Genomic DNA, 27,235 nt, shown 5'->3' with positions numbered 1-27,235 from the left:
TCTTCCAACAAGACAATGATCCCAAACATACAGCAAAATCTACAAAGGAATGGTTCACAAATAAACGTATCCAGGTGTTAGAATGGCCAAGTCAAAGTCCAGACCTGAATCCAATCGAGAATCTGTGGAAAGAGCTGAAAACTGCTGTTCACAAACGCTCTCCATCCAACCTCACTGAGCTCGAGCTGTTTTGCAAGGAAGAATGGGCAAGAATTTCAGTCTCTCGATGCGCAAAACTGATAGAGACATACCCCAAGCGACTTGCAGCTGTAATCGCAGCAAAAGGTGGCTCTACAAAGTATTAACGCAAGGGGGCCGAATAATTTTGCACGCCCCACTTTTCATTTTTTTATTAGTTAAAAAAGTTTCAAAAATCCAATAGATTTCGTTCCACTTCACAATTGTGTCCCACTTGTTGGTGATTCTTCACAAAAAATAAAAATTTTATATCTTTGTGTTTGAAGCCTGAAATTTGGCAAAAGGTTGAAAAGTTCAAGGGGGCCGAATACTTTCGCAAGGCACTGTATATTATAGTGTGTGTAAATTAAATATATTTTTTAATTTGTGTGTGAATGTATGATCTATATATACGCTTTTGAGTGCACACCCTAATGCCATAGGCTGCACATGCCTGTTTTAAAGAAGGGTCCGAATGCCAAAATGAGCAAAGTTCCTTTCTCATGGAGACTAGGGACTTGCCTGTGCGAGGCTCTTGTTAAAAAAAAAAAAAAAAAAAAAAAAAAAAAGTAACCTCACACTGTTATTCCTATTGATATGCCATCTAATGGGACCCGTGCAATAGATTGCTGTCTGCTTTTTATGGCTCCCTCTATCATGTCACAGCTCTCTAGAAATCCCCAGGTAAGTGGCCATGTTCAGGCCTAGTGGTGGTTTGCTAGACCAAAGTCGTTTGGCTTCTCCTTATCTGGAAGCACCAGCATTGCCCTCAGCTACGATGGAGGAACGAGTAGTGGGGGTGCACTAGCAGGACAAGCATTTCTTGGGGCTGAAGTTGCCCTTTGCAAAGACCCTTTCACGTTGTCCCGCATAGGCAAGGCGACAGTGTTGTTGTTGTTTTTTTTTTTTTTTTTTTTTAAGTATATTTTGTGTGGCTTCGCTGAACTCCAATGATCATTTTCGTTTCTGCCTGTAAAGAATGAGCTCCACTGCCTGGGTTGCATACTGGGTGTCAGGCTGTGGTTGTGACAGCATCGAGCAGCTTTTATGCATTTTGTTACAGCTTTTTTCATTTGTTTCAATCATTAATCTGAAATCTTAATTTTCTTTCAGTGCTGATTCAAAGGTGTTGGAGGAAGCGACCATCAACATCTGCAAAGCATTAAGTAAGTATTTATTTATTTTGGTATGATAGGCTAGTTCCATTTAAAAGTGATATTTTAATATTGGGTGGGTGCAAGGGGCTTAAAGCTGCAAAATCGTTCTTGCTATGGCGCCTCATCTGCACTGCAAGGGTAACCTGCTTGTTCTGGTGTAAGAAAATAATTTCTTACTAGATTATCATCTCCTCTGTGCTGCTACTCTGGTCCCCACGGCATCTTTTCCCCCCACAATCCAGAGTTCTAAGGTCCTGACTTCATCAAAACTGATGCAAAGTCTGTGGGGCTACCCTGCAGCCGCCCCGCAACCACGTGCAAGGCACTCGATTGAAGCATTTAATAATGCACAATTTAACGAGTCAGATCAGGCAATGAGGAGGCAACATATAGCCTCACTTGTCAAATGCCTCTGAAAAGCCATTCAGGGGAGGATCGCTTTTCAGAGAAGAGATCATCATTGCCACACATCTGAACAAGCCCCCTACCCTTGCAATGTGGCTGCAGCCCCACCGCAAGGGAGAATTTTCAAATTTCCTTCAGTTTGGCTTTAAATCTGTATCCAACTGCAAATGTTTCCTGAAGATTTTTATTTTAGCTTCCCCACCTCTATTCTTAAAGGGATTGTAAAGTCTCATGGTTTTTCACCTTCTGCATTAAGGTGAAAAACCTTCTTTGCTGTAGGTGCCCTCAGAGCTCTCCCTTTTTCTTACCTGAGCCCATTCATTCGAGCAGTGCCCACAAGCCGCTGTCCTCACTGGATAAATTGATAGCAGCGGGAGCCAATCAGGGAGCGGGACACGGGAGCGTGCCTCCACGGGTGCCCCCATGGAAAGTGCCTCTCCATGAGGGTACCCGATGAAGGGGAGGAGCCAGGCACATCAGAAGATGAGGATTGGGGCTGCTTTGTGCAAAACCCTTGCATAAGCAACGTGCCCTAAAATGTGCGTTGCCACAACACTTGGTAACTCACCCCATCTATGAGCTATGAGCTAAAGAATGTGAAAAGATAAAAAAATGAATATATATCACAAATGGATCTCATATCGAGTATAAAGCTAAGCACAAATAATTTAAAGTCCATAAAGCAATTGAAAAGAGTCCAAAAGAAAGAAATAGAACTAATCACAGTGATGCACGGATGATAATACTACTTCTGATCAATCACTAAAACCGTGACAATCTATCACCAAAGGGGATAATGTGCTTACCAGGGCACGTGGACTCAGATACCGAAGCACTGAGTCACCAACGCTTATGTGAAACCGGGGTATGAGGTTCAGGAGGCAGCTCTAAGGATCTTGAATCATAGCCACACGACAGGACCACCGTTCAGTGTTGGATCATACATTTGTGTTGAACCATAGAAACCAAAAAGAGAGCCGCTACATTGTGTAAAACTGTATTTGAAGATTTTATATTAAAAGGTAGAACACTTACATCATATCCAAGATAAAAACACCTATATCCGAACTCCAACAAAAATTGATCTATGGAAGGAATGCAATGGCCTGAATAGTGTGAAAACCCGACATGTTTCGTCCTCAAAGATGACATCTGGGCTCTATGAGCATTCCGGTCATTATACACACGTACACACATACGTGTGTGTGTGTATGTATGTATATGTGTGTGTGTGTGTGTGTGTATATATATATATATATATACATAGCCAGATAATTAATTCCAGCAATAACATGCCATGTACTTCCTGGACTAAAATATGGCGTTAGGGCGTACGTTCCAGGCCTCTTTGTCATATAATCGTATGCGGTTCACATCTTTGCCGTAAGTACTCACTGCGCATGCGCCGCCCTAACAGTCATGGTGTGCTTGCGCCCGAAGTGTCTGGTCATGCGATCGGGCAGTGATGAAGGCTTGGTAGATTATGCATATCAAGCCTTATTGTCGATGTAAACATCTGCAGTGAGTCATAAAGGGTAGTCAAATAATAACCATGGGAGTTAAACGCCCAAGCCTCGCTGTGAGATTAGTTAGTTAGACAGGCAAAACAAAGATGAAAAATATTTTAAAACCATATAATACAACTAACAGTAGATATACCCGCAGTAACTATATATAATATATATATACGAAATCGTATTCAAATACAAGAGCTATGTGAACAAGATGAGGAAGAAAAAAAATAGAAATAGAAACTGATCATTAAACGACCCATACTAGTATGCTCATATAGACTGTAGGGGTCCAAAATGTTTGTTATGCTAATCCTTCATACATAGATGAATGCAGCTATAAAAATGGACATTGGATGACTAAACACACTAAGACCCCTTTCACGCTGAGGAAGTTTTCTGGTGTTTTGGTGCTAGAAATAGCACCTGAAAACTGCCTCCCATTCCATGCAATGGTTGCTTTCACACCCGGGCGGTGTGCTTGTGGGACATTCGGAAAAGTCCTGCAAGCAGAATCTTTGGGGTGGGTTGGGAGTGCTGTATACAGTGCTCCCAAAACGCCCCTGCCCAGTGCATTTAATGAGCAGCGCTAACGAAGCGCCTGAAAAGCGCTTCCGAAGTGTCACAACAGGGGAGTTTTTAAACCCTTCTTTTGGGTTAAAAACCCCCCTCTAGCGACTGAAAAGTGGTGCAAAAGCATCACTTAAACAGCGGTAAAGTGCCGCTAAAACAAGTAGCACTTTACCACGAACGCGACCTCATATCGAGTATAAAGGGCAACAGTGCAATATAAAGCTAAACACAAATAATTGAAAAGTTAATAAAGCAACTGAATAAAGAGTCCAAAAGAAAGAAATAGAAATGGAACTTTTGGTGTAATCACACCGATCAGAAGTATTTATCATCTGTACATCAATTAACACCCGAACTCCAACAAAAAGTCTTTGAAATACAAGAATAGCGTGAAAACTTGATGCGTTTCGCCCTTAAAGACCTCATCTAGGGTCTATGAGCATTCCGGTCACTACACACATTATATATATATATATAAATTATTCATTTTATTTATTGCTTTATATTCTTTAGCACTGCACTTTTATTTTTACGCGCGTTACCACAATGTTTTGTCCATTGTAGTGTGAGCAGCTATTTTGCCATAAAAGTTTAGCGCGGTATACTTTTATATTCAATTATACCATGTGTTGTGGTGCGCTGCTTGGTTTAAAAAGGGTCCCGTACATTTTACATAATGAATGGGCTGTCTTAGTGCAACACATGCTAACGTGTGCCATAGTGTGCAATGAAGCACCGCAGCAGAAATGTGAATGCGCCAAGTGATGCAAAATTCAGCAGACATGTTCAGACATGTACCAAAGACATGCAGGTAAGTTAATTGGCTTCTGTCCAAAATTGACCCTAGTAGATGAGTGGGGACCTTGTATTGTGGGCTCCTTGAGGGTAGGGACCAATGTGAGTGTGCAATGTTCAGGGATAGGGACAATTGTAGACACTCAACTCAGGTTGAACAGGATGGACTGGTGTCTTTATGCAACCTTACTAACTATGAAACTATGTGATTTTAGATGTAGAAAAATACAATTCAAGCCTTGGGTGGAACTGACCGGTCCTTTTTAGTTTGTGTGGGTCACCGTGTACAATTTAGTTTGTATGGGTCATTGGGGAAATTGCGACTGAGTGTTTTGGCGCAGTTTGTCATGTTTGATGTTGGTAAAATAGGAGTTATTACCCATTTTTGTTCCAGACTGTTCTTGAGTTATGCTTTGTGGTCGGCAATAAATGTTCAAATTTAAGTTGTTGTCCGGGGGGGGGGGCATAGGTTGTTAAAGTGCACCTCTAACCCAACTACTTCTTTTTTTTTTTTTTTTTTTTTCTTCTGAAAGAATAATAGAACTTTTATTCGTTTTTTTTTTTTTTTATTTATTGATGTCTATGACTTCTTTTGCTCAGTAGCCGGCCATACACTGTTAGGTTTTTTTTTTTTTTTCCAGGCAGCAGGCAAAGAAAAACCTCTGCTGGGACCCGAGTGCAGGACCTACCACTCTCTGTATACACTGATCAATGGCTGCAGCCACTGATCAAGAAAAGTTTTTAGTCCCTTTGACAGGAGTTGATAAGCTGATCTACTTCTGTCCAGCAGGGACAGCCAGACATTGATCAAAATTCAGCCGGTCCCTGCTGAACCAGCCAAATTTGTACCAGTGTACGACCAGCTATAGTCCCGTACATGGGGAGTTACCCTTCAAAGTTCCATCCCCTCTCCCCTCCTTCTCTTTTTCCTGTTTCCCATCCCCCTTTCTTTCATCTTTTTTTTTTTTTTTTTCTCCCCCAATTATTCTGTTCTCCATCTTCTTTTTTTTTTTTTGCTCGCAGATTCGTTTTATTTTTTTCCCTTCCGCAATGGGGGAAAATTGCTTTATTCTCTCATCAACAAACCCTCCCGCAGTGCTATGGTGTTCTGCTGGCAGGGGGTGGGGAGCCTTTCCTTTTCGGCCAACAGAAAGCAATGATCACTGCCGGCTGCTATAGCTGGCAATAGTAATCTCATACAAAAAACTCTGACTGGCTGGTTGTAATGATGTCGATCAATGGACCAACTGCAGTACAACCAGCTTGCTCATACGTTAATCGAATCTTGGCCAGTCCCTGCTTAACCGGCTGAGATTGGATTCATCTGGCTGAAAGTGGTTGTTAAGCCACTACTATAAAAACCTCCCATCCCCTCTGTAACATAAAAATATGGATCCCTGCCCTGTGTGTGTGTGTGTGTGTGTGTGTGTGTGTTATAAAAAAAAAAAAAATGCCAATCTGTACCTATATCAGAGCAACTCCTGGTGCTCACATGACTCCTCTGCTTTCTCCTCTGCCCTGCTGACAGCTCCAGCGGGTGGGGCCAAGCACTTCCTCTGACGTCAGAGAGCCGAGGAGTGACATGGGCGCCCGGAGACGCTCTAATATAAGGTACAGATTGGCATATTTTTCAAATAACACCCGGACACATATTATGTTACAGAGGGGATGGGAGGATTTTATAGTAGTTATGATAGCAGCAGGAGGGAAGTGGATGGGCACTGACATGAGCAGACAGGCAGTGAGGGGTGTGGAGAGGAGGATAGAAGGACAGAGCAGGGCTGCGGGTGACGAAAGCATGTAAACTGACAACCGCGTTGGGCTCAGCAGCCATGATAAACTGTGGTCAGTTTACAGGGGGGAAGGATATAGCTAGGCAGGTTTTTTTTACGTGATAGAAGGGCCAAATTACACTTCGCAAGCACTGTGCTGTATAAAAACCTGCTTTAAGTGTGTAAATATTTTCCCCCAATAAACATCCTAAAGATAAATGATTAAGGCCGGCCATACACGGTACAAATCATTAATGGGCAGGCTGAATATACCAAGTTGATGGATTGATCAACTTTGGTACAACCAGCCTGCCAGATTCGCTTCCGATTATGGCAAACAGCTGATGCCATTGGGAACAGCTTCCCCCACCCCCCCTGACATGAGAAGACCATTGCTAGGCAGCAGGGATTTCCTTGTCAAGTATGTCTATGCTGAAGGGGGAATTGTGCAAATTTGCACCTTCTATGGACTGCCCGACAGCTGAATGTGAAAAAAAATAAAAATAAAAGAAATTGGCCGGCGAAAATAACAGCATGGGGTCCATAGCAGGCCCTTCGAGTCTAGTATGGATTCGGAGGGGACCCCCACGCCAAAATGTAAAAAGAAAAAAAAAAAAAACACGGGGTCCCCTCCAAAATCCATACCAGACCCTTATCCGAGCATGAAGGTCAGGAAAGGGAGGGGGATGAGTGAGTGCCTCTGCCCCAAAATCACCTTGCCCCCCCCACCTTGCCTCTTTCTGACAGCCCTGGGCTGTGGTTGTTGGGGTCTGCGGACGGGGGGGGGGGGGGGGGCTTATCAGAATCGGGAAGCGCCCTTTATTTCTGTTTGTAATTTTGGCTGCACTTTGGCTTTAAAGCAGAAACTAAAGGGGTTAATACCTTTCAAATGGTCTCTCACCAGCACCAAACTCTTCCCCTGTGTGCCGGTCTTCAGCCGTCCTCATTGGCTTACATGGGATGGCGTCACTTAAGTGCATAAGCCTGCCATTCCAGCACACAGAGATCGGTGCTGTAAGCGAAGCTGCGTATCTGCAGCTCAGTTTTAACGCCACAGAAGACCGATAGCAGGCAGGTGGGGGCATTTCATTAAAATGTCTCTTCTGCAATAAATGCCTGCTCACTGTTTGTTATAATGGAACTTCAGTTCTGCTTCCATGCCTCCATAACACAAAAAAAAGAAATATCCCATTAAAAGATAAAGATTTTGCTGCAGTAGTCACCTTGAATCCAGAGATTTCCTCCACAGAACTTTTATTGTTGCTACTAGATGTCTTCAGTCTGTTGTTTCCGCATCATTCAACCCATTTCTGAGCCCTGGTTGTCCTGTACCATCCCCTGTGCCAATGACTGGACAGTGAAAGGAGAAGCAGCACAGTGATGAGCTCATCTGTCACCCTGCTCTCTCCATCTATCAGCCTGCTTATTGTAAGCACATGAACTGACTGGCTGCTTGTACTGCATCTTCTCACACTCCAGCCCAGCTTTATAGGGGCTACTATAGGCTGATACCAGGTAGTCACACTGCTTGTATTAAAAAATAAATGTATATAATTATATAATAAGAGCTGCATGAATTTGTCTTTTTATATCTGCTTAGAGTTCAGCTTTAAATCATAATTGTGCTAGCTCTTTTGTTTTAATTACTTGAAGATGTTGTAGACAATGTACATGGATACTCCCATCAGGGCAGTGCATCCTGCACACAGATAAAAGCCAGTTTATTAGTACAGTTAGTAATAGTTATAGAACATTACCTAAATGACAGGCCATTAAAGTACAGAGTAAACTTTGAGGCAAAAATAATTAGTTCTTAATTGGAACATGTTATCATGTTTATTTTTTTCCTTTTTCTCTGTTTTCCAGTTGAAAACAACCCAAGAACAGGAAACCTTGGCTCTCTAATTAGGGTGCTATTATCCCGGACTAAAGAACTGAAGATATCTGCAGAATGTCAGAAGTAAGAGCATGTGCGGTCAAATAAGATCATGAAATAATGTATATGCTGTATTTCTTTTGTGGGTGACTCATACTTGTAATTCAACTTCCATCCATTGTGTGGCAGTACAGGTTCAGGCTATCATCCCCTAACAGTCAATATTGCCTTCTTAGCACAGATGATCCAACTTCGCCACTTTATCATAAATTCGAAAAACAAGATTTTATCGCTTGCTTAAAATGTATGTGTAGGTAAAAAATAAAAGAATTTGCATTCTTTACATCTCTGCAATAGATGCTTTTTTTCCCGTTTGTTGTTTTTAAAAACACATTGATCTTCCAGATACCCCAAGGTTGTTAGGACTCCTTATGTTCTGATCTATACCTTCCGCTTTCTCATATACACAACATAAGGAGATTTTCAGTCTATTAGGGAAGAGCAGGGCTGACACTACAGTGCCTTGAAAATTTCCCACATTTTGTCATGTTACAACCAAAAACGTAAATGTATTTTTATTGGGATTTTATGTGATGGGCCAACACAAAGTGGCTCATAATTGTGACGTGGATGGAAGATTATAAATGGTTTTCAAAATGTTTTACAAACATCTAAAAAGTGTGGCATGCATTTGTATTCAGCCACCTTTACTCCGATACCCCTAACTAAAATCTAGTGGAACCAATCGCCTTCAGAAGTCACCTAATTAGTAAATAGAGTCCACCTGTGTGTAATGTAATCTCAGTATAAATACAGCTGTTCTGTGAAGCCCTCCGAGGTTTCTTAGAGAACCTTAGTGAACAAACAGCATCATAAAGGCCAAGGAACACACCAGACAGGTCAGGGATAAAGTTGTGGAGAAGTTTAAAGCGGGGTTAATTTATAAAAAAAATATATCCCAAGCTTTGAACATCTCACGGAGCACTGTTCAATCCATCATCCAAAAATGGAAAGAGTATGGCACAACTGCAAACCTACCAAGACATGGCCGTCCACCTAAACTGACCGGCCGGGCAAGGAGAGCATTAATCAGAGAAGCAGCCAAGAGGCCCATGGGAACTCTGGAGGAGCTGCAGAGATCCACAGCTCAGGTGGGAGCATCTGTCCACATGACAAATATTAGTCGTGCTCTCCACAAATCTGGCCTTTATGGAAGATTGGCAAGAAGAAAGCCATTGTTGAATGAAATCCATAAGAAGTCCTATTTGCAGTTTGCAAGAAGCCATGTGGGGGCACAGCAAACATGTGGAAGAAGGTGCTCTGGTCAGATGAGACCAAAATTGAACTTTTTGGCCTAAAAGCAAAATGCTATGTATGGTGGAAAAAAAAATAAACATCTTCCTGAACTCACCATCCCCACTGTGAAACATGGTGGTGGCAGCATCATGTTGTGAGGATGCTTTTCTTCAGCAGGGACAGGGAAGCTGGTCAGAGTTGATAGGAAGATGGATGGAGCCAAATACAGAGCCAAATACAGGAAAGTCTGCAAAAGACTTGAGACTGGGGCGGAGGTTCACCTTCCAGCAGGACAACGACCCTAAACATACAGCCAGAGCTACAATGGAATGGTTTAGATCAAAGCCTTTTCATGTGTTAGAATGGCCCAGTCACAGTCCAGACTTAAATTCAATTGAGAATCTGTGGCAAGACTTGAAAATTGCTGTTCACAGACGCTCTCCATTCAATATGAGAGCGTGAGATATTTTGCAAAGTAGAATGGGCAAAAATGTCCCTCTCTAGATGTACAAAGCTGGTAGAGACATCCCCAAAAAGACTTGCAGCTGCAATTGCAGTGAAAGGGGGTTCTACAAAATATTGACTCAGGGGGGCTGAATACAAATGTACCCCACACTTTTCACATATTCATATGGTAAACATTTTGAAAACCATTTATTTTCCTTCCACTTCACAATTATGTGCCACTTTGTGTTGGTCTATCACATAAAATCCCAATAAAATAGATTTGAATAGACGAATACTTTTTCAAGGCACTATAATGGGATTTTAGTGCTGAAGAAGCAGTGTTGTCAGCTGGAACAGGATATTCGCCTACTGGAGACAGTCACTATTTATCCCAGAGCCTTTTTAAAACTGCATTGAGACACCTCACAGTTAGGCAAAAAGTACAGGAACTAAATTACATAGTAAGGTTGATTTAAAGACACCAGTCCATCCAGTTCAACCTGAGTGAGTGTCTACAATTGTCCCTATCCCTGTACATTGCACACTCACATCAGTCCCTACCCTCAAGGAGCCCACAATCCAAGGTCCCCATTCATATACTAATTAAATGAATCCGCGTCTGGCCAGGACAAAGTCCTTTAGCACCAAAAGACAAAAAGTCTGATTTGTGACAACCCCACCCATGAGCTGTGAGCTACTTCAGCAGTGTAGTCTTGTGTTTTTTTGTGCCCCCTCTCCTGTTGAAGCATCCAAGTCAACAGCAATCCCTTCAACCCAGCCCTGTCTCCTAGGCTTCTAATCCCGCTTAAAGTGTTTCTAAACCCAGGAGCCTGCCTTCATTATATCTGGTCCACAGTACACAGAACATGGAAATGCAATTATTTTAATAAATTTAAATGGCTAAATACCTTTTCTCATCAACAGTATATAGCAGTCTTGTGACTTCTATCATTGTTTGGTTAAAGCTTGTAGGTGGAATTTTTGTTCTCCTCTCACTATGAGGCTGCAGGACCCCTGACCCTCTGTCTGGACAGTGCTGATTGGCCCTGTGCTGATTACATGCACCCTCCCAAGAAAAAAAAAAAAAAAACTCTCTGCATATGCTCAGTTTGGTGTGTATTACTAGAGTTGCCCTGAGGCTCTTTATCAGGAGATGGGTGGGATGTCCATGATGACGCAAGAAATAAACAGCCAAAAACATAAAGGATGGATGCAATGCAAATGTGGATGCAAATGTGGACAGTGGGAACCCTGGTACACTTATGCTGGTGTGTGTGTGTTTGTTTGTTTTTTTTGATCACAAGGGGATAGTTCTCTAAGTGTTCATAGAACATGGTACAGCGGTCAACCAACATCAAAATGTTCACTCGTGCAAAGTGTCAATATCTAAAAACCAGATGGCCACAAACAAACATTTAGTGGCAGCTAAATGGCGTTTATAAGCCATGACACAGGAAACTAAGTAAAAAGACTGTGCTGCCCTCACTTAAATATATCTACAATTTAAAGGGATTGTAAAGTGAGAAGTTTTTTTTTTTTTATCTTGATGCATTCTGTGTATCAAGATAAAAAGCCTTCAGTGTGCAGCAGCCTCCCCAGCACCCCCTAATCCTTACACTGAGGCCCCTCTCTGTCTATCAATGTCCATGAGTGTCTCAGCTGTCTGAGATTATCCCTCCCTGATTGGGTGAGACACAGCATTGGCGCCATTGTCTGCTGTCAAAGTCAGCTAGCCATTCAGGAGAGAGAGGGGGCAGGGCTGGTTTGGGTTGGAGCTCTGTGTCTGAATGGACACACAGAGCTGTGACTCAGCTTGGGTGCCCCCAAAGCAAGCTGCTTGCTGTGGGGGCACTGAACAGGAGGGAGGGGCCAGGAGCAGCCAAGAGGGACCCGAGAAGAGGAGGATCTGGGCTGCTCTGTGCAAATCCACTGCAACAGAACAAATATAACATGCTTGTTATTTTTATTGGAAAAAAAAAGACTTTACAATCGCTTTAATGCATTCTATGCATTAAGATAAAAAAGCCTTCTGTGTGCAGCAGCCTCCGCAGCACCCCCTAATACCTACCTGACCCCCATCTCTGTCCAGCGATGTCCACGAGTTTCTTGGCCGACCAAGACTCGCCTTCCTGATTGGCTGAAACACAGCAGCAGTGCCATTGGCTCCTGCTGCTGTCAAAGTCAGCTAGCCAAACAGGAGAGCGGGCCGCAGCCCCAGGTCTGAATGGACACAGGGGAGCTGTGACTTGTCTTGGGTGCCCCCATAGCAAACTGCTTGCTGTGTGGGTACTCAACAGGAGGTAGGGACCAGGAATGCCCAAGAGGGTCCCAAGAAGAGGAGGATCTGGGCTGCTCTGTGCGCATCCACTGCAACAGAGGAGGTAAGTATAAATTTTTTTCTATTTTTATAGAAAAAGACTAGACTTTACAATCACTCTAGGATGCTAATGGTGCGTATGCATGTGCAATTACAAAAAGTGCAAAAAATGTAATCCAATTGTGCAGTGTATGCATACATAAAGTGCTTATACACAAATAAGTGCTTCAATAGAGTACTGTGAAAAACATCAAGTCTATAAAATAAATTCAAGTATCTTCCCAGGGCAGTGAAGATAATTCCTCAAGAAATTTCCATACAAAGGTGCACTGTATGCATGCAAATAGATCACCGCAAGACCCAAGACAAGCTCCCACCAGGGTGCACACACTTGCCCGCAGATGTGGACCCACTAGGCTTATGTCTAGGCAGGTCTAAGTAATGTTTTAGCACCCGGAGGTAGGGAGACCATATCACTGGATCCAACTCCAAGGAAAAAATTACAGTCACAGGAGATATGATAGGGCAATACAGTTTATTTAAAATGTGCATAAAAGATGTCCACTAGCAAGATAGGTGCCGTGTCCCGACATTGGAAATTATCTGCCAGTTGTATGAGTCAAAGGACACCACTGCTCCCTACTTGAATTTATTTTTATTTTATGGACTTTTTTTTTTCTTTTGTTGTTTTTCACATTACTTTTTTTATAAGCACTTATTTGTGTATAAGCACTTTTTTATGCATTAGAAAGCACTTTATGCATACATTGCACTTAATTTTTACACTTTTTGTAACTGCACATGCACCATTAGCGTCTTAAATTCTACTTATACCTGTATTTATGTTAGGGTAGCACAGTCTTTATAGGTCAACCGACATTGTTGGAAATTCTGAAAAGGTTACAGGAATCTGTTCGGAGGAAAAGACGGGAACTTTGGGCTGACAAGCTAGTTTTTTCCACCACAACAATGCTCCTGTGCAAACATTTTTCTTAGTCCATTCCGAGAATTAAATTCACACCCCAGCCAAGAATAATCCCCAAAAAAGAATCCATTCCCCAACAGAAAAAGTTATATTTTGGGATATCTTTGGGAAATTTCTTTTACCATTTCTGCCTATTTAAAATCTAGGGAAAAAAAATGCTCATATATCTAAATGATCTAAATCGGCTAAAGAATGAAGGCTCCATCTGTTCTCAGATAATATTGTATTAGTGGATCTGCGCCTGTAGTGCGTTGCTTCTTCTGAACCCTCTTGCGGTACTGTGTCCTGTAGAGGTTGGCAGGAGGAACCATGGCATGCAGCGGGTTAGCAGGGAATCAATGCTGCCAGACATTGCAGGTTACTGTAAAGAGACTTTGGGGGCACAATAATAGGAGAGGTAACTATGCACCATTTATTTATTTATTTAAATAGAGACAGCTTTTATTTACGATTATATCGAAGTGACGCTTTAATTGTGTGTCCTAGAGATGTAGCAGGATTGTGTGGTGACCATACATCATTATAAATTGGATATGTTCTTTCCTTGCAGTCAGCTCTTCCTCTGGCAGACCCACAATGCCCTCTTCATAATTAGCTGTCTGCTGAAGGTCTTCATCAGCCACGTCTCCGAGAGGGAGCTAATCAATCACTTCTCCTATCACCAGACCGAGCCTGGAACATACGGTGAGTTGGATTTGAGGGGGGTTTTAAACTAAACACACAGATGATTAGCAGGCACTAGTCATGTCAGCACACAGGTTTGGCCCGGCCACTGTAAATTGTACTACGCATAACCTGCTGGAAAGCCCACGTTCACGCCAGTGCGACTTGTCATGTAACTTGGCAGTTCAAAGTTTCATTTCAAGTTGTAACTTCATTTGCAGCAATGGAACTGTTCAAATCGGTGTGACTCAAGTCGCAGCAACTATGTAAAAGGTTCCTGCACTAGTTCTATGTGACTTCATTGCAACTTGCATTGACATCTGTTAAATGAAGTTGCACAGAATGTCAGGGGGCAACACTGAAATTGCACTGTATTGTGGACTTCAAAGCCGCACTGGTGTGAACCAGGGCTGAACGGCAAATCAGATATTCTATAAGACTCCAGTTTGAATTATAAATTTCCCCTGACCACTTCTTAATTGTGTGTCTCCGTGGAGTGAAATTCGGTCTCATCTTTAATGCTTGTGGCTCATGTAAATGAGCGTACAATTTGCATACAAATCTGAATGCAACAGAATTGTAGGCTGTGGACCAACCCACACTGCTATGTTCTGCCGCGTTTGGATACGTAAACCAAGACTAGCCAAATATGCATTCACAGTCCTACATGTTGATGGTAGTTTTCACTGTACACGTATAAATGTTTGTGCTAAACGTTATATGTGTACAGTAAGCGTACATGTGCCCTCTAGGCTGTCAGCGCTGCTCATGGCTGACATGTAAATAATGAATAGGGTATAGTCAGTGGCACTCCGATCACATACTCTTGATGTTTACAATGACTCATTCATGTGGTGGCGGTGCATGCACAGAGTGACCTTGGGCTATAGTCATTCAGAATTGGTCATTTGTGCGTATGCACCATCACAACATGAATGACTCCTTCAGTGGGAGATGTAAACATGAATAGTGTGTTAGCAGCAGCAGCAGCTGCACCACTGGCTGCACATAGTTGATGATTGCATGTTGCCCCTGAGCAGCTGTAGTGCCCAGGATGGTCTGTGTACACTTTATGCATCAAAATGATGGCACAAACATTACAAGCATATAGCAAATAGGCAGCTTTTACATTGGTGACTGCTGACCCCAAGATTCGATGTAAAAAGTTGTCAATAGGCTAGACATGCCAGAAAGATCCTGTGTAAAAAAACAAAACAAAAAACATAACCTCAACTGAACTAGCTCTTATAAAGAGGAAGTAAACCCTGATGGATTTCCTCATTATTTCCCTGCAAAGGTAAAGCATAATGGGCTACTATGCCTCGCATAGTAGCCCATTATGTGTCACTTAACTGAAACCAAAGCCTGTGATGTCACTGCTGTCCCCATTAGCAGTGAGCGTCCATCACCCCTCTTCCTTCCGGGGCCGCAAACTTTGGCTCCGTGACTGGCCGGAGTCACGTGACATCACTCCCGCTCATGTGTGCGGGAGCTGCCAGTCATGGCATGACCCCTTTAGAAACTGCACGATCTGCCCTTTCTAAAGTGCGCATGCGCCGTAGACATTGGTGCATGGCATTATTGTAAATATCTGTAAATAAACCGTGGAGGTTTAGGAGGAATTTCCAGCACCTACAGGTAAGCCTTACTATAGGCTTACCTGTAGGTAAAAGTGGTTGTACAGGGTGTACAACGGCTTTAAGCAGACCATAGATGACTTGATTTTCTTTCCTTCCACCGCGAGTGGAAAAACGCTCAATTCCACCATGAACAAGGGTTGATGGGGTATCCTAGCAGTCAGAAAAGAAATAAAGGAAAGAGGGCGCATCAGCCTTGGGCATTATACTTTGATAGGTTTATTAAAAGAATGAATTAAAAACTACTGACAAGCATGTGAAAGAAACGGGCCACGAGGACCACTGCTGGCTGACGTGTTTCAAAGGGGTACCTTCTTCCTCAGAGCCTGCTTCGAAACGCGTCAGCCAGCAGTGGTCCTCGTGTCCTCTCCTTCATTACCTGGAGACTGTTGATTTCGGGCTGATTGCCATCGGTTAAAGATTTTTATATTGCTGGTTTCTTTCACATGCTTGTGAAAGGTTTATTAAAAAGAATTAAAAACGAATCAAAGGATAATGCACAAGGCTGGTGTGCCCTCTTTTCTTTATTTCTTTTCTGACTGCTAGGATACCCCTATCCTGGAGGGAAGCAAGGCCTGAGACATTCTCCACCCCGAACTTTAGATCACCTGATCAACACACTTGTGCGCAAGAGTATTTGTTTGCTGCTATCAAAAAATGTTGATGTGGGAATGCCTCCCGCAGCACTATTTTGTTCTGCCGGTGGGGGGGGGGGTGGCGTCAGTAGTGAAAAATCCGAGAGACTGGCTGTACCCGGGTCAATTGATGGATCGACTTGGGTACAATCAGCCTACTCATACATGAAATTAATTTTGCCTGGCCCCTTCTGGACCTGTGGAACTGTGTCTTGCAGCCCAGGATTGTAGATGCAAGAATCATAAATAAAAAAGCCTGTTGCATAAACTTTGTTAAATGAGTAGCAGTCTTCTCTGTGTTCAATTTTGTTGTTGTTTTGCCCTCCTTGAAATTCATTCAACTGTCAAATAGAACAGGGTGGTTCCACAAACGTTCACAGTTCCCATCCTGTGCTTGGACAGTCATCATCTGCCTCGATGGATTTCGTTGTAATTTGATTAAGGTGATTGTTCCCGACAATCATTAGAACTGAGGAAGCCACTTGGATAAATGTGGAAACGTGTTTATAGAAAATGAGTAGTGGAGTATGACTGGCTACTACTAGCTAAACCAGGGGTGCTCAACCAGTGGCCCTCAACCTCCTGCTCTGGGATCGGGTCGGCAAGTTTGGATCCTGGGTTGCTGATCCACCATCTTAGAGCATCAGAGTGGGTGGAGCCGGTACCGAAGGGAGCATTTGGTGGCACTCCACCTGGTAAAGGAACTCGGCCAGCTATTCCAGCAGAAGCTGAAAGATAAAAGGTCAGTTTATTAAACATCACGGTTTAGCAATGGGCACATACGAGGAAAAGTCAATACTTTGTAAAGCCACCTTTTACGGCTATCACAGCTCCAAGTCACTTTGGATAAGTCTCAATGAGCTTGCCATATCTTACCACTGGGATTGTGAACAGCAATCTGTCTGACCACAGATTTTCTATTGGATTGAGGTCTGGGCTTTGACTAGGCCATTCCGTTCTTTCCTCAGATTCGGCAGCTCCCATTGGACCAGAGCTGCTATGACAACATAGGTAAGAGGACAGTGGAAAATGGATGAGAACTGTGCCCACAGGGCAAGATAAGGTATTTAAAGCATTGGCAGGGTATATCCCTGCCAATTTCCTTCTTTCGTATTTAAAGCAGAGTTCCCCCCAAAAGTGGAACCTCTGCTTATCTGCTTCCTTCCCCCCTCTGGTGCCACATTTGGCACCTTTCAGGGGGTAGGGGAGAACGGGAACTTGTTTTTGACAGGTACCCTTCCCCACTTCTTAGAGACTGCACTGCTGTCCCTCGGAAGTTCGCTCCGCCCACTTCCTGCGCCGTCAAGCCAGTTAACTCCGCGCGCTTCACCTATGCGCAGTCGGCTTCACTGCCGGTTTCCCTTACCATGAATGGCGGCAGCACCCGAGATCCACAAATCGGCTGGGGTGCCAACAGGAACCCTGGACAGGTAAGTGTCCTAATATTAATATTAAACGTGAGTAGTTGGAGTATTTGTAGCTGCGTGTGGGTGGGGCAGAACTCCTCTTTAAGAAGAGAGGTAGAGATTTCTAACTTCTATGGCACTGGCTTCAGTATGCAGGGTTCTGAGAGTGCTGCTGATTAAACAGGCAATCTAACCAAAATAACGAACTAGAAGGTTTACAGGTCAAACAGTGACTTTTCATATAACTGAGTTACTGTTGCTCAAATTCCTTGGTACAATTCATTTAAAATTCCCCAAGTGGATCTGCAGAACCATTGTTGTCCAAATTTAGAAAAACAACCAGAATTATTTTATACAGATGTTTTTAACAAAACACGCAGCTAGTGCTTGACAGTTTGTCATTTATATCAATGAGGTGTGCAGCCTGTTGCCCTGTTAGATGCCATGTTTGGCAAAAGGAGGCAGCAAAGTGACAGTTGGTGATTTGTTTACACGGGGTCAGGAAAGGTGATGGACAGGAAGTCAGCTGTGTGTTGGATAATATTGTTCCTTGCTATATTGCCTTGCCTTTTAGTTATGTTTATCTTCTCGAATATTCATATGCCTTCCCTTGAAAATGATTAAACATCCTAAACTTCTTTGTAAGGCCCCTTTCACACAGGCACCTCCGCTAGGTGTAATCTGCTTGCTCAGCAGGGGTTCACTCCACTAATACCCTATGGGGCAATCATATGGAAACAGACTCTGTTTCCATCCAATACGATCGGCCGGACGGTGGGGTAATTGGGTCGCCATCTGCCTGTTTTTGGTGGACAGGATTGAATCGGATGAAGGTGGGTGTCAGCAGATATCTGACGCTCCATAGAAGAGAATGGAGGGTTCAATTGGGATGATTCATAGCTGTAGATTTTACATGTGTAAATGTATAGGCATTTACAGTATCTCACAAAAGGAGTGAGTACACCCATCACATTTTTGTAATTATTTTATTATATCTTTTCATGTGACAACACTGAAGAAATGACACTTTGCTACAATGTAAAGTAGTGAGTGTACAGCTTGTATAACAGTGTAAATTTGCTGTCCCCTCAAAATAAGTCAACACACCGCCATTAATGTCTAAACTGCTGGCAACAAAAGTGAGTATACCCCTAAGTTAAAATGTCCAAATTGGGCCCAATTAGCCATTTTCCCTCCTTGGTGTCATGTGACGCGATAGTATTACAAGATCTCAGGTGTGAATGGAGAGCAGGTGTGTTAAATTTTGTGTTATCGCTCTCACTCTCTTACTGGTCACTGGAAGTTCAACATGGCACCTCATGGCAAAGAACTCTCTGAGGATCTGAAAAAAAAATGTTGCTCTACATAAAGATGGCCTAGGCTATAAGAAGATTGCCAAGACCCTGAAACTGAGCTGCAGCACGGCGGCCAAGACCATACAGAGGTTTACCAAGACAGGTTCCACCCAGAACAGGCCTCGCCATGGTCGACCAAAGAAGTTGAGTCCACATGCTTGGCATCCTATCCCAAAGTTGTCTTTGGGAAATAGACGTATGAGTGGTGCCAGCATTGCTGCAAATGTTAAGGGGGGGGGGGTTCAGACCATACAACGCACACTGCATACAATTGGTCTGCATGGCTGTCATCCCAGAAGGAAGCCTCTTCTAAAGATGATGCACAAAAAAGTACAGAGACAAGCGTGTCTTGCCTACAGTCAAGCATGGGGGTGGGAGTGTCATGGTCTGGGGCTGTATGAGTGCTGCCTGCACTGGGGAGCTACATTGAGGGAACCATGAATGCCAACATGTACTGTGACATACTGAAGCAGAGAATGATCCCCTCCCTTCAGAGACAGGGCCACAGGGCAGTATTTCAACATAACGACCCCAAACACACCTCCAAGGTGACCACTGCCTTGCTAAAGAAGCTGAGGGTAAAGGTGATGGACTGGCCAAGCATGTCTCCAGACCTAAACCTTATTGAGCATCTGTGGGGCATCCTCAAATGGAAGGTGGAGGAGCGCAAGGTCTCTAATATCCACCAGCTCTATGATGTCATCATGGAGGAGGGGAAGAGGACTCCAGGGGCAACCTGTGAATCTCTGGTGACCTCCATGCCCAAGAGGTTTAAGCCAGTGCTGGAAAATAATGGTGGCCACACAAAATATTGCCACTTTGAGCCCAATTTGGACATTTTCACTTAGGGGCGTACTCCCTTTTGTTGCCAGTGGTTTAGACCTTAATGGCTGTGTGTTGAGTTATTTTGAGGGGACAGCAAATTTACACTGTTATACAAGCTGTACACTGACTACTTTACATTGTAGCAAATTGTCATTTCTTCAGTGTGAGGGATGTACTAATATTTGTCAGATGCTGTATGTGAGTGAGAGAATTGCACATATCTAAAACGCTGTACACTTCTAAATGCATCAAAACATGAGTACTTTAGATGCATATTTTCTGCAGAATTATCTGCCAGCAAGAACCTGTATTCCTGCAGAAATGATGCATATGCTCATGTGAATGGACTCTTGCGCTTCATTTAGATGTGCAGTGGAAGGGGTGGCAAAAATTTACATTTGAAACACGTTTTTTTGCCTCCCACCAACCATCCCTCATTAAGCTGCAATAGGCAGGGATATTTACTTGCCGTGGTCACGATACTTGGCTTTTCGTGGCAGTTTACCCAAGATTTACCGATTTGTCGGGCAACAAACCCTTCAAATGCTACACATTCAAGTAATTGGAGAAGCACGTAAAAAAATCCGGCAATTGGGTGCAGTGTATGCAGTTGTGGCACGTTCGTCTACAAAAATGGGGTTAAAACAGGCGGTGAGGAGGTGTCACAGCATTTCCTCACCACCTGTCAGTAGCATCTGGAGTGTGATCAAATACAGATTGGTTTTCGGAGGAAAAGATTTAGAGGCATGTCTAAATCTACCCCTCTCTGCCAATCCCTCCATTTGCTGCCACTCGCTCATCGAATTAAATTCAAAATACTAACAATAACTTACTAAGCCATCCACAACTCTGCCCCCAGCTACATCCCTAGCCTACTCTCAAAATACCAACCTAATCACCCTCTTCATTCCTCCCACCAAGACCTCCTGCTCTCTAGCTCCCTCATCACCTCCTCCCATATCCGCCTCCAGGACTTCTCCCAAGCCTCGCCCATCCTCTGGAATTCCCTATCCCAATCTGTCAGACGGTCTCCAAATTTATCCACTTTTAGGCGATCCCTGAGAACTGGCCTATCCTGCCTCCATCTAACAAATGCACTATTTTCTCCATTAGTTCACCCCCCACAGCTATTACCTTTTTGTATAACCTGACCCTCCCTCCTAGATTGTAAGCTCTAATGAGCAGGGCTCTCTGATTCCCCGCTGTGTTGAATTGTATCGTAATTGTTCTGTCTGCCCCAATGTTGTAAAGCGCTGCGTAAACTCTCCGCACTATATAAATCCTGTATAATAATAATAATACCCTAAAAGTGTGTTCAGGAGGTAAGAGCTTTATAAGATTGTAAGCATAAAAGTATCCTGTAGGTGGCAGTAAATGAACAGCATAATGCTGTATATAGCTTGTTGATGGCTGCGCTTACGCCGCTTAGTATGGCTTTTAAAGAAGTTGTCTAAGAGGGAAAAGCAGGTCATGAAAATAAACTTGCCTGCAATGTGATTGGATTACAAATCTAACATAAGATAAACTTTAATGTGCTCCAGTGATAAGATCTTGTATAAATTATGTATAATATTCTCTTAACATTTTTGTAGGGTTCAGGGTTTTATTTCAAAGAAAGAAAAAGAAAAAACTCCTGTCCTTCTCTACCCAGATTTATCTAATCTATAATTTTGTATTTAAAAACAAATCCACCCAAAAGTCTCAATCACATACCTAAATCCCTAGTCAAGTGACAGGTGGGGCCCTAGTTCTCCTCCTTTCTTCTGGTCTGTACAGCCATGGCCAAATGTTTTGAGCATGACACGAATAATAATAATTTTTTTTTTATGATGGCAATTTGCATATACTTCAGAATGTTATGAAAAGTAATCAGATGAATTGCAATTACCATAATTGCAACGTTCCTCTTTGCCACGAGAATGAACTTAATCCCATAAAAATTTCCACTATATTTGTGAAGAAGGCTTCAGGGGCACCCAAGAAAGTCCAGCAAGTTCTGGGACAGTCTCCTACAGTTGATTCAGCTGTGTGATCGGGGCACCACCAGTGCAGAGCTTGCTCGGGAATGGCAGCAGGCAGGTGTGAGGACATCGGCACGCACAGTGAGAAGACGTTTTGGAGGATGGCCTGGTATCAAGAAGGGCAGCAAAGAAGCCACTTCTCTCCAGGAAAAACATCATCAAGGAGGGACTGACATTCTGCAAAAGCTACAGGGATTGGACTGCTTAGGACTGGGGTAAAGTAATTTTCTCTGATGAATCCTCTTTACGATTATTTGGGGCATCCGGAAAACACCTTGTCCGGAGAAGAAAAGGTAAGTGCTACCATCAGTCCTGTGTCATGCCAACAGGAAAGCATCCTGAGACCATTCATGTGTGGGGTTGCTTCTCCGCCAAGGAAGTGGGCTCACTCACAATTTTGCCTAAGAACACAGCCATGAATAAAGAATGGTACATAAACATCCTCCGAGAGCAACTTCTCCCAACCATCCAAGAATAGTTTGGTGACAAACAATGCCTTTTCCAGCAAGGAGGAGTACCTTGCCATAAGGCAAAAGTGATAACCAAGTGGCTTGGGGAACAAAACATGGAAATTTTGGCTCCATGGCCAGGAAACTCCCCAGACCTTAATCAAATTGAGAACTTGTGGTCAATCCTCAAAAGGCAGGTAAATAAAAAAACTCCCACAAAGTGTGACAAACTCAAAAGCATTGATTATGCAAGAATGGGCTGAAATCAGTCAGGATGTGGCCCAGAAGTTGATTGACAGCATGCCAGGGTGAATGGCAGAGATCTTGAAAAAGAAGCATCAACACTGCAAATATTGACTCTTTGCATAAATTGAATGTAATTGTCAATAAAAGCCTTTGACCCATACCATAGTAACCTCTGACAAAAAGATCTAAAAACACAGAGGCAGCAGACTTTGTGAAAATAATATTTGTGCCATTCTCAAAACTTTTGGTCATGGCTGTAGTGTGGGAGGTGCAGTATGCAGTCCCACGTTGCTTCCTGGTGCCTGTTCAGTGGCATGCATTATGGGGCAATAGTGGCCAAATACTGAGACTCAGTGAGCACAAAGAGGACTTTCTCATCACTTTTCATCATTATTGGAGGAAGGACTATTGGGGTTCAGATGACAGCAGATTTAAGTTTTACGGAGTTTGAGGCTTTTGTTTAGATGTGGGTAGGTTCCTAATCAGTGTTTATTTTGTTGACTAAAACATTCTCCTCATAATTTTCATCAATGGCATATTTCCAGTGATGAAAACAAAAAGTACCTCCATTTTCGTCAATCAACAAAATGAACATATGAGGGAGGGATGTTTTACCCCTATGAACTTCTGGTTTCCTAGGAGCACCACCTGTAGAAGCCTGTGAGTGCTTCTGCTTCCAGCAAGCAAGGTCGCGAGTAGCGACTGTAGCATGCTTAGCACTGTGCAGGCAGCATTACAATATTATGTTAGCCTCCTCAAACGACCGTCCAGAACACTGTGCATTACAGGCCTCCCGAGGGTCCCGACACACGACTGTCCAGAGTACTGTGCATTACAAGCCCCCTCAGACTTCCCAGAGCACTGTGACTGTGTACATTACAGGCTTCCTCTCAGACCACCGTCCAGAACACTGTGCATTACAGGCCTCCTGACCACCAGCATCCAGAGCACTGTGCATTACATTACATATTGAATGTTATTAAAAATGACCTTTCCTTTTCAATCTACAGTCCTTGTAATTTTCTGAAAATGCACTGCAATATGGCTACCTGGAGGTGTTCTGTGCTCAGGATGTTCCTTGCTTGTGTGATTGGCTCACTGATTTTCCCAGAAGTCGGCCCTAAGGTACAAGTCATTTCAGGCATCCCCTGCAACAAAAATGTATTTTTTTGTGAGATACTCCCAATAGGAAATCATATCTAAAGGGATGCAGTCCCAGCAGCTTTCCTCATTAGTGCTTTGCAGCTGATTGATAATTATTAAACCACTCCCATTAGATTCCCTTTCCCACATGGACACCAAGAAATTCAGAATAACAAAAGGTAGGAATCTGCCACAAAGTTTGTTAAAATCCTTGTAATGTATAACACCCAGAGGGGAATTTTTTTTAACCACTTTAGTCTTGGAAAAATCTACCCCCTTAAAGCTGAGTTCCACCCAAAAATGGTACTTCCGCTTTAAGGGAAAGTGACCCCCTGACATGCCACATTTGGTATGCCATTTTTTTTTTTTTGGAGTGGGGGGGGGGTGTGTGTGTGTGTGCAAACCCTCTTTTTAGAGGGTTCCAGCTCCCACTTCCTCCCGGGGTTCTGTGGCGTCGGAAGGAAGATCACCTCTCCCCCTTCCCTCTTGGCAATCATCTGGGACACATCATAGGTCCTAAATCACAGCGCGGCTCGCGTATAAGCAGTGTGTGTCCGGCTGTAATGCCACAGCTGGGTGCGCACAGTGACAATGCCGGTGCTGCAAAGTGGAGGGGGAGACGTCAAGATAAAATTAATATTAAAAACCTTGTGCTTTTAAAACCCCTTTAAGTGGCCCTCGCTCTTCAAAAGGTTGAGCACCCCTGATCTAGTATAACTATGAAATGCATTACTCAGAGGGGAAGAAGGCAGGGCAACCCTCAGCGCTCTATTGCTTGGCACAGTACTGGTATTCTGCTCCTTTTTTATTTTGGTTAGTGATTGGGGCTGAGGACCTCTGTTAGGTTTTTATTTCCATCTCTGTCCACACTAGGAAGATTTACCATCTTTGTTTTGGTGCCCACTGTCACTGAGATTGAAAATGAGTGACAATGACGAATTTTGGGATGTTACCAGAACAAGAGATAAGGGGATATCTCTCAACCTGAATACCTACCTGTTCTGGTTCCAAGTCTACGAACAGATTTCTTCTTCATTTCCTCTCACTTCCTGTTATGTCTACATGACATAAAGTGAAGGAAAATCTCCCCAACAGGGCACATGGCAACAAATAAAAGGGACAGGTTTTAACAATTTGCTTCTCTATCCATCCAGAAAGTTTGACTTTAGACAAACTAACCGCAAAGCTCCCCTCCCTAGCTATGCTGTCTGGCAGGGGTGCCTAAACCACAGGAGTGGCTGAACAGAATTCTCAGCATGTTCCCAAATGTAGTCACGAAGTTGCACTTTAAAGCGGAACCAAACTCTCTCAATCAACTTTAACGATTTGTAATCCTTAGGGCCGGTTCACACAGCGGGCGATGCGAGGCGACACGACTCGCCTCGCCTCGCTCCCGCAAGTCGCCCCCGTTCTGTACAATGGAACCGTTCTGAGAGGAGCGACTCGAGTCGCTCCGACTCAGAAAAAAGGTTCCTGTACTACTTCTGGGCGACTTCGGGGGCGACTTGCATTGACTTCTATACAGAAGTCCTCTGCAAGTCGCCGCCGAGGCCGCCGCAGGTCGCGGCGAGGCAAGTCGGAGACGCCTCGCCGCGCCTGCAGTGTGAACCGGCCCTTATGCTGCTAGCATTAGTAGGTAGATAGGAAGATATATTATATATGTACTTATTTTAAACTTTTTCTTTCAACATTTTTTATTGGTTATCAAAGACATTGACAATACAGAAACAACATCACATGTAGATGATGAACTGGGGCGAGTTTCTTAGCTCTGAGAGGTAATTGAAGCATAAAACCACATTTAGGCAAGGTTAAGACATGTTCATAGAAATACCCTGTCCGTCGCCCAGAAATTGCAGCGACAGGCGAGACCCAGGCCCTCCAGGTGTCTCCCCGAGGAACCTGCGCCCCCACCCCTCCTTAATAGATCTAGTACCATGGGGCCCTCCCGACACCCCTAAGGGGATCTAACTGTGCCAGGAAAGCCACCCTAGTGACTTTATAGCACGGACAAAACGTAAACTTTTTTTTTTTAATTTTTATTAATTTTTTTCATTAGTGGCTTCCTGGTTTGTGGCCTAGACTAAAATTTTGTCAGACATCCCAGGAGTCTTCATGGACATTTTTTTTTATCTTTCATCTGGAGGAGGGGAGGAAGGGCTTTCCCAGCTAAGCACGCCCTTCTGCTTGCATGCCTGAGCTAAGGGCAAATGGATTCCAGGAAATAAATGTTATATGAATCATTTGCCTTTACTCAGTATGGCCACGGCCAGAAATGCTAGGGGGTTGTTTTTCAGAGCGATTTCTCAATAAAATAAAGCATGGAGACATGGAATAGAGGAGTTTGCTTTGAATATTAAAAATGAACTCCATGGCTTTTTTCAGGTTGTGGTTCTCAGATACAGTTGAGTTCCACTTTAAGGTACAGCCATTATCGGTTTCTACTATGCAGGAAACAGAACCTGTATATTTAATATGCAAATATGCAAATAGGCAAAAAGCCATGCCATGTATATAATTGCAACAGCAACAAAACTTTTAGGACGTATTGGGTTTGAGTTACTAAAACTGGAGAGTGCAAAATCTGGTGCAGCTGTGCATGGAAACCAATCAGCTTCCAGAGTTTTTTTTAAAAAAAGCCTAAGACTCCTTTCACACTGGGGCGCTTTGCAGGAGCTACAGCGCTAAAAAAAAAGCGCCCTATGTCTCCAATGTGAAAGCCCCGAGGTGCGCTGGCAGGATAGTAAAAAGTCCTGCTAGCAGCACCGCTCCTGCCCATTGAAATGAATGGGGCAGCGTGGCTATACTGCCGGCATAGCCCTGGTGCAGCAGCACTTTGCAGTGTTTTTAACCCTTTCTCAGCCACTGTCGGGGGGTAAATGCGCCCTGCTAGCGGCCGAATAGTGCAGTGAAATTGGCGGTAAAGCGCTGATACAAATAGCGACGTTTTACCGCCGACCCCACCCCAGTGTAAAAGGGGTCTTATTGAACAAGCTGAAGTTAGGAGCTGATTGGCTACCATGCAGAGCTGCACCAGATTTTGCACTCTCCGGTTTTAGTAAATCAACCCCCATTGTGTACACCTGAAAACCATGTAAAGTTTAGTCTGCAGTTGGTCTTGGTTGCCATCAAGTGTATTTTTGTTGGCAAATAAATTTCTGTCCTGGAGCCCAGTTATTCTAGCGGCAGACATGTAATCTCTTAATAATTTTGCCATTCTTATAATTGTGTATAAAGTAAAAGGCTGTGGTGGCTCCAGTCATCTGGTCAGACTGTTTACTGTGTGACATTTGCGTCCTCCGCACGTAGCTCGGCATCAGGGTGACCTCAGCTAATGGTATCAATTTCTGAGGCCCAAAAGGAAGTCCGCGGGGAGCTCCGGGCGCCTTATTGTAGTGAATACAATACATACTTTGCATTGCTAACTATATTTCATAGCATCACTAGCTGCTGGGTCCGAATTAATTTCTGTGATTCATAATATGTTTGCTTTCCTGTATGGCGGGCGGATTGTTTTGTTTGCTTTCTTTTCCTACTTTTTAGA

The 27,235-nt window shown here is 43.5% G+C and overlaps 1 protein-coding gene across 1 annotated transcript in view; it reads left to right on the top strand.

Annotated features, from left to right (window-relative positions):
• Window positions 1-27,235, top strand: part of DYM (dymeclin) — a gene marked incomplete in the record, with an annotated part of 586,856 nt that overhangs the window by 78,888 nt on the left and 480,733 nt on the right. The window contains 3 exon segments of the mRNA XM_077463046.1: window positions 1,291-1,343; window positions 8,257-8,350; window positions 13,862-13,995. Coding sequence (XP_077319172.1) covers window positions 1,291-1,343; window positions 8,257-8,350; window positions 13,862-13,995 — 281 coding nt within the window.

The sequence above is a fragment of the Lithobates pipiens genome, unplaced genomic scaffold (genome assembly GCF_037356315.1).
Source record: "Lithobates pipiens isolate NorthernLeopardFrog02 unplaced genomic scaffold, aLitPip1_a1.2 Scaffold_3, whole genome shotgun sequence".
NCBI classification, from domain to species: Eukaryota; Metazoa; Chordata; class Amphibia; order Anura; family Ranidae; genus Lithobates; species Lithobates pipiens.
This window is presented reverse-complemented; position numbering and strand designations above follow the sequence as displayed.